Source organism: Hevea brasiliensis, chromosome 14 (genome assembly GCF_030052815.1).
Source record: "Hevea brasiliensis isolate MT/VB/25A 57/8 chromosome 14, ASM3005281v1, whole genome shotgun sequence".
In the NCBI taxonomy this organism is placed as follows: Eukaryota; Viridiplantae; Streptophyta; class Magnoliopsida; order Malpighiales; family Euphorbiaceae; genus Hevea; species Hevea brasiliensis.
The window spans coordinates 69,677,928-69,685,944 of record NC_079506.1 but is presented as its reverse complement, the minus strand read 5'-3'; the positions used below and the strand labels follow the sequence as shown (position 1 = coordinate 69,685,944).

Here is an 8,017-nt window from a genome sequence, read left to right as displayed (position 1 = left end):
ATCAAACAATGATCACATTTCTTCAACTGTGATGTCGACACTTTGGGAAGTTAGTTCTTCTTTGCCAAGCAATCAATTCCTTTCTCACTCATGTGACTAAGTCTCTTGTGCCATAATTCACATGTACTTGCATTTTCTACCACATTTATTATAACACCCTAGGCAAAAGGAAATACATCATAAACTAGTAATTACATCACGACTAGACATAATGAACCAAAATACTAGTCTACACATGGGCCCTACCAAAATACAAAAGACTGGTGAGGGGCGTCACATTTAGTGGTATCAGAGCTGCTCCGCGTGCAATCTTGAACGATGGTGGGGCAAACCTCAGTGAGGACGCTGAGTCCCATAAGGGGGGTGGATTGTAACACCCTAGGCAAATCCCACATCGACAAAACATGGGAGAGATGCTGGGTTTATAAGTTGGTGGTTCGTAACCCCTAGTGACGCGTTTTAAAACCGTGAGGGCTTCGGCTCAGAGCGGACAATATCACTAGTGGGCTGGGCCGTTACATTTGTGGTTCAGAGCTGCTCCGCGTGCAACCTTGGGCGATAGTGGGGCAAACCTTAGCGAGGAAGCTGAGTCCCATAAGGGGGGTGGACAAATGTAATGGCCCGGCCACTAGTGATATTATCCGCTCTGAGCCGAAGCCCTCACGGTTTTAAAACGTGTCACTAGGGGTTACGAACCACCAACTTATAAACCCAGCATCTCTCCCGTGTTTTGCCGATGTGGGATTTGCTTAGGGTGTTACAATCCACCCCCCTTATGGGACTAAGCGTCCTCGCTGAGGTTTGCCCCACCATCGTTCAAGGTTGCACGCGGAGCAGCTCTGATACCATAAATGTAATGGCTCGGCCACTAGTGATATTGTCCGCTCTGAGCCGAAGCCCTCACGGTTTTAAAACGCGTCACTAGGGGTTATGAACCACCAACTTATAAACCCAGCATCTCTTCCGTGTTTTGCCGATGTGGGATTTGCCTACGGTGTTACATTTATAGTGCCATTAGAAATTGAAGCTTGCATGAAATATAAATTAGAATACATATTTCCTCGCGCTATAACCAAAGAGCCTTTTGTGAGTTTCCATTTACTTTCACCCATGATATTTAAATAGCCCTTATCATCAAGTCTTCCAGCAGAAATAAATTTCAAATGAACATTTGGTGCATTTTTGACATCTTTGAGCATTACTTTGATTTCATTGCCAGTATCCAAACAAACACCTTCAATACCAATAACCTATGACAATCCACCATTACCCATCTTCAATATGCCAAAATCACCAGAGGCATAAGAATTGAAAAATTCCTTCTTCAGTGTGACATGATGTGAAGTGCCACTATCAACCAGCCAAGTAGTCTCATTGAATTCTAAACTGACTATATCCTCATCCCAAATAATAGTCAGATCGTTAGTAGCAGTAGTAACAAATTGATTAGCCTTTTTTTTATCATTCCTTTCTTACTTAGCACCATCTTTCTTATTTGCCTTCATCCATTTGAAACAAATTTTCTATATATGACCTGTCTTACCATAGTAATAACACTCAACATCCTTATTTCTTGAGCTTAACTTCCTCCTGCTTTTATCTCTGCCCTTTTGAGCTTTTTTTTTTGCTTCTCCCCCTATTCTCAGTGACCAAAACCTCTATTTGTGATGAAGAACCTTGAGATCTTCTTCTCATTTCTTCGTTCAATACACTTCCCTTAGCCATTTCAAAGGAGACAACACCATTAGGGGCTGAATTAGTAAGTGAGACTCTAAAAATCTCCCAAGAGTTAGGTAGAGTGTTCAGCAATCACAGACCAAGAACCTCATCATCAAATTTGATACCCATGCCCAATAACTAATCCATAGTTCCATAAAATTCACTCAAGTAGTCGACTATAGAACTCCTTTCTTTGTATTTTATCTGTATCATTTTCTTCAGTAAAAATAACTTATTATTGCCACTCTTCGAGGTGTATAACAACTCAAGCTTATCCCATAGTGTTCTTGCATGCCTTTCATTACTAATATGATTATAAACATTATCATCAACAAATTGCTTAATATACTTGCATACTTGCTCATGCTCAAACTCCCAATCTTCATCACTTTTTAATTAAGGTTTTTGAGTAGCAAACATAGGCAAATGCAATGACTTCACAAATAGCAAATCTTTCATTTTGTTCTTCCAAAGGTGATAATTTGTTCCATTCAAACAAATCATTTTACTCAAATTCCCTTCCATCATTCAAGTAGGTAAGCTAACAAGAAAACCACGCTTTGATACCACTTTATTGGGGTTTTTCACAATGCAGAATCAACAAATTAACCCAAGAAAGTAAAAAATAATTCAAACACAAAAACAGCAAGTACATAAAGAGCACAAGATTTTTTACGTGGAAAACCTCTTCGATGTGAAAAGGAAAATCACAGGACTTTAGGAGTCCACCCTCAAATCTCCATTATCACCAAAATAAGATTACAAACACCCTTCAAAAGGTCTCACAAAAGATTAACCAAATAATCTCAACAACAAAGAGATTAAATACAAGAGAAATGGAGAACAAAGAATAGAAATACACCAAACTAGAGGACAAAACTCATGGGCCCAATCACTAGGCTAGAAGTTTACGATCTCCATCACCACCGTTCAAATTGAAAAACCGAATGTCAAGAATATGTAGACAAAATTTGAGCTTGATCTAACAGTTAATGAACTTTCAAAGCCCAAAAGAGTGAAGCTGGTCCACATTAAAACTAAAAGACACCTCTGACTTTTGTAAATTCACTTCCTAACCCGAAAACTGCTCATATCTCTATAGTACTTAAGAAATTTCACTTCCTTCATTGAGTGTAGCCCACAAAAAAAAAAAAAAAAAAAGAACGCAAACATCGACAAAAAGCAAATGAGACACTTAGGGAGCTCCCTTGCAAAGATAAATACCATGGAGTGAACCAGACAACAGTGACTCCATTGGATAATGGCTTCTTATAAAATTTTATATTTAATTGAATGCCCAATAGGCAAATTATGTTTATAATTATTGTAAGAATCACGAACTCGAAAGATAACTTAACCACTAGTACTCGAGCAGATATGAATTGGCCAATAAGATAGATTAGCATAAAGCTATTATGTGTCTCCACTGGAGTTTCTTTCTTTGATTGAAACTTTACTTGGATTTAGACATATTTGAAAAAAGTGTTCAAGAATGGATGAATGAGAAAATTATTAACTAATTCTATAAAAAAATTCAATCATAAATAAACTATATAAAAAGATTCAATTATATAAAATTTTCAAATTTAGAAGTAATATATTATATATTGACTAACAAAATACTTAAATTAAATTGAATGGAGAAATTAAATAGTAAACAATACAAAAATATAGGGACAAACTATTTTTTTTTTTTTAAATTGAAGGATCAAGTAATTATTTCATTAAAATAGAAGATTTAAATAATAATTTTCTTAAAAGTAATAATTTTTCATTTGGATGAAAAGACAATTGTTAATAAAATGGCAAGAAACCAATGGTCATCGATATGTGAAGGGTAAATTATTATTTAGTCTCTCAATTATATCGTAACTAATGACTTGATTATTTTATTTACTCCCTCATATTTGATTCCATTAACTATTTGGTCATTTCATTCATTTTAATCAATTTAACTATATACCAAGGAACTAAAACGTAGTCAATGAAGGACAAAAGCATTGACAATGATAAAAAAAAAAAAAAAAAAAAAAAAACACACCGAGGGATAAAAATGTTTACAATGATAAAAACTCAAAGACGAAAATGTTTACCATTAATGCAAAAGTTTAACCAAAATAGACAAAGCAAAGAAAGTGTGCAAATCACTATAGTACAAGAATAAATAATAATTTTCTCTTTATGAAAATGTGAATTAAAAAAAATAGCTATAGCATTATAGGACAGTGTGCTATATACACTGTTGAAACTTAAGCAAGCAGAGCCTCGGTGCTTAACTGCTTACTTGAGCCAGCATAGCCTTGTGCTTATTCCAACTCATATACTGAACTCAGCTAATTGCAACTCTTCTTCTTCTTCTTCTTACTCAAAATGGCCTTCTTCTTCTTTTAGAATTAAACCAAACCCACTCGTTCTACTGGAAGCGGAGGTCTAGATTTGGTTGATTTGGTCTAGCTATCGGATGACAAAAGGATGCCGACGTCCATTGCAACAATACCCCCTGGCTCTGTGTAAGTCTCTTCAACAACATATGGTGCAAACTTCATGTCCTTGCAATTGAAATCTGGGTTTGTAGAAAATCTGTCTGATTTCTTCTTCTTCTCCTTGATTTGCTTAAATTAGTATTCATTACTGATATTATTCACCCTTCTTTTGGCCTGCTTATTGCAAAATGTAAATTTGCCTTTGCTTCTTTGGATTTCCTGTATGTATAGAACAATTTTGTATTTTGATGGTGATAAATGATAATTGACTACCATCTGGATTTGATTCTGCGGAAGCTGCTGCTAGTAATAGGTCAAATCGATGAATCCCATACTTTGGTATTTTGATTCGAAACCAAAACGACGGATTACAAACCGCTAGATAATTCGCCAAGTTTGGGTTCAGTGGAAATTGCTCTCTACTCTAAATTAGCGAAGAGAATTCCTTTTAATATTTTGTCTAAAATTTGTTATCTTAGTGGCAATATGGTTCCATTCCAAATGATCTATGTCATCTGAGCAATCTGGGTGAGTTAAGACTTTTAGGGTCAGTACCAAGTTGCTTTGGGAATCTTACCTCTCTAACAGCTTGATAGCAATAATTTAACTTCAAGTATGCCCTTAAGGAGGACATGTTGGTTTTTAACTTGTCATCAAATTCACTAGGTGGCCATCTGAATTGGAAATTTAGAGGTCATATATCAAATGGACTTGTCAAAGAATCATTTCTTTGGTGGTATTCCAAGTGAGATCGGTGCTCTCCAACAGTTGATAATTTATCTCTCTTTGGCACATAATAAATTCCAAGACCTATACCAGGTTCAATTGGGAGCACCTGGATCTCTCCAACAGCATACTCTCTGCTGTGATTCCCAAGATTGTAAATGGTGCTCTGCAAGGAAATTCTCCTTCTAGTCTGTTGTAAGACAGACTTGGGAACAGCTCTTTTATGCACAATCTTGGACCCTGCGGAGCTCCTCAGCTAGGCTTCAATAAGATTTCTGAAATATGTTTTACCGGCTACAGCTTCAGCAATATTGGTACTAGCCCTTGTATATGTGCTGGCAAGGCGGCAAAGAAAAAAGGAGAACAGTCCTTTCTCTACTCAACCTGATTTGCTACATATAGCAACATATAGAAGGTTTTCATATCAGGAACTCATGCAGGCTACAAATGGATTAGACGAAAGTAACCTACTTTTGGATATAGAGGGATGCTTGATATGGCTGTTGCAGTAAAGGTATTCAATTTGCAACTAGTTTTGACGCAGAATGTGAAGTTCTTTGAAGCATTCGTCACAGAAATCTTATCAAAATTATCAACAGCTGTGCCAATGTTGACGTCAAAGCATTGGTGATGGAGTTCATGCCCAATGGAAACCTTGAGGCATTGTTGCACTCTAATTCCTATTGCTTGGATATGCTACAGAGGTTAAACAGTTTGGTAGATGTTGCACTTTCTTCGGAATATCTTCACTACAATTTTGTTTTGATTTTCATGATTTCTCTACATTTTTTATGTTATATGCAGAGTCTGGATCACAGGGAATAGTGTCTTATGGAATCATGTTGATGGAAACATTTACAAGGAAGAAGCCCACAGGAGAAATGTGCTTGAAAGATTGGGAATTAGACTCATTGCAGAGTGGTGAGATGATGGATTCCAAACACAAATGAGAGTGATCTCGCAGCTAATGTGTATAATCTGTCATGAGTTTGGCTTGTGAAATGAGGATCAACATTCTACACAAGCTGAAGAAAATAAAGGACAAGTATGAAAAGAACATGCAAGCCACTTGCAAATTACCATAAAATCTTTTCTTTTTCTCTACAAAAGTGGAATTCTTTTTGCTTCTATAATGGTTAAGCTACTATATAGTCTCAACTTATGCTTACGTAAAACAATTTATTCCTCTAAATTCTGGAGTGTACGAACTAGTTTTAGGAAAAGTGGTGTCCTTTGTAGTGCTATGCATCAGCTTCAATATATAATTGAAATGAAAATTTTTATGAACCAAATTGAATTACATATTACTGATTTTTCAATTTCATTTGACACGTTCTTGGCAAATTTTTAAGAATTACATAAGACCAAACCTCTCAAATTCTCATTGCAATTTAAAAGCAAGCAACCATGAGCTATCTGCAGATATTAACATGCAAATGTCCAAAATTTAAGAGCTTTGATATCCAAAATTCAGGGTAAATATGTTAAAAGATCAAATTGGAAAATAATCAAATTATCATAGAATGCAATAATTTCATGTTCACAAATATGATTTTTTTTTTGAAAAAACCGACCCAACTTATAAAAATAACGCATCATTCTCAACCTTAGTATATAAACCATCTTTAAGGGTATTGCAAATATAAAAGATCTGAATAAGCAGAGCCTGTTAAAGACCCTTCTGCCAAAATCAGTAGCGCCTCCCCAGAGAACCACCACCTTTGTTCTCTGCAAAAAAGGCAATCTTGGGTTTTGGAATATCATGTATGTCTATCACTTGAATGGTTCTTTGCTTCTTGGCATTTAAGGCTTCTTTGTAATTCTCTTGAAGCCTCTTCCTTGCAGAGGCTAGCCTCTCATAATCAACTTCTCTCTCTCTTTGCTGCTGCTGCTCTCTCTGTCTGTGCACATTGTAAGAAACAGAAACTAATTGATGGGTAGGTCTACGAGGAGCTTCTTTTCGAGGAACCGGTTTTGGCTTTCCTTCTGGTTCACAAGTTTTCTTGTCTGAATCAGAACTCTCTTTGTGAGTATTTGGAGAGTATGCAATATCAGGAACCTGGTTCCGGGAAATTTTCTGCTGTGGGGAGTTCCCATCAGCAGTTAGAGTAGAGGATGCTTGCTCTTCTTGAGGATTTAGCCTCAACCATTCATCTACAATTTCTCTCCATTTCCTGACAAGTTGCTTCACTAATCTCCGAACATCATCGGATGAATGCTTTCTCAAAGTACTGACATGTCTTCCAATGCCAGTGTCCTTGAGTGCCTCGAAGGTCATATCCATATCTGCTAAGGTTTGAAGCAAATCAACCAGAGAATCTTGAGACTGATCAGGATTTTCAAGATGTTGTATAATCTCCAAAATCTTCTTCTGCTTATCGTCGAACAATCCCGCAAATGGATCCAATTCATCATCGTTTTCTTCATGTTCATCTCCATAAATCGACCCACTTCGACATCCATCTCCACCTTTGGCTTCATTTCTGTTTTCTCTCATTTCATGCCCATCACTAATCCTGCCCATACTCCTACATCGACCAGACGAGCTCAATGCGCATAGCATTTCAACAATCTTATCTCTCCGCTGCTTCAAGTCAGCCCTGAAATCCAACGAAGCCACCAATATCGCAGTGTCAATAAAAGTCCAGACGTCAACACCCGTAATCTCCAGAATCCATCGAAAATCATCTATATCCATTCTATATATCTTGATAAAAAAACAAAGAACAAAGAATTGATATACTAGAAGAACAAAGAACTTGTATATTTTCTTGGGTATATAATATGAATCTTCGGCGATAGAAGTCTGATGGAGAAGCAAAACAATAAGTAATAATCTGACTCCAAATTTCGATAGGAAACCAGACTCCTAAATTCACTGGGAAAACAAAATAATAATAATAATAATAATAATAATAATAATAATAATAATAATAATAATAATAATAATAATAATAATAATTTCTGCAATTATTTTAAACAAATAAATTTTCATAAAATTTTGTAAATTTTATTTATAAATTCATTTTAAATTTTATATCTTTATTCTTATAAAATCTATCATACTTCCAATTCTATTAAGGTTGGTA

At 35.8% G+C, this 8,017-nt stretch overlaps 1 protein-coding gene and 1 long non-coding RNA gene across 3 annotated transcripts; one reads left to right on the top strand and one right to left on the bottom strand.

Annotated features, from left to right (window-relative positions):
- The first annotated feature begins 3,914 nt into the window (after positions 1-3,914).
- Positions 3,915-6,220, top strand: LOC110635543 (uncharacterized). Of its 2 annotated transcripts, none has more exons than XR_009143740.1 (2): positions 3,915-5,632; positions 5,733-6,220. It is a non-coding gene; the product is annotated as an uncharacterized LOC110635543 (long non-coding RNA). The 2 variants fall into 2 exon arrangements; XR_009143741.1 differs by having other exon boundaries at positions 3,915-5,645.
- A 398-nt stretch (positions 6,221-6,618) lies between these two features.
- On the bottom strand, positions 6,619-7,674 carry LOC110635544 (probable mediator of RNA polymerase II transcription subunit 26c). The gene has a single exon (XM_021784926.2). It carries the CDS (start codon positions 7,624-7,626, stop codon positions 6,619-6,621), a length of 1,008 nt encoding a protein of 335 aa, XP_021640618.2. The 5' UTR covers positions 7,627-7,674.
- Between the last annotated feature and the right edge of the window lie 343 nt (positions 7,675-8,017).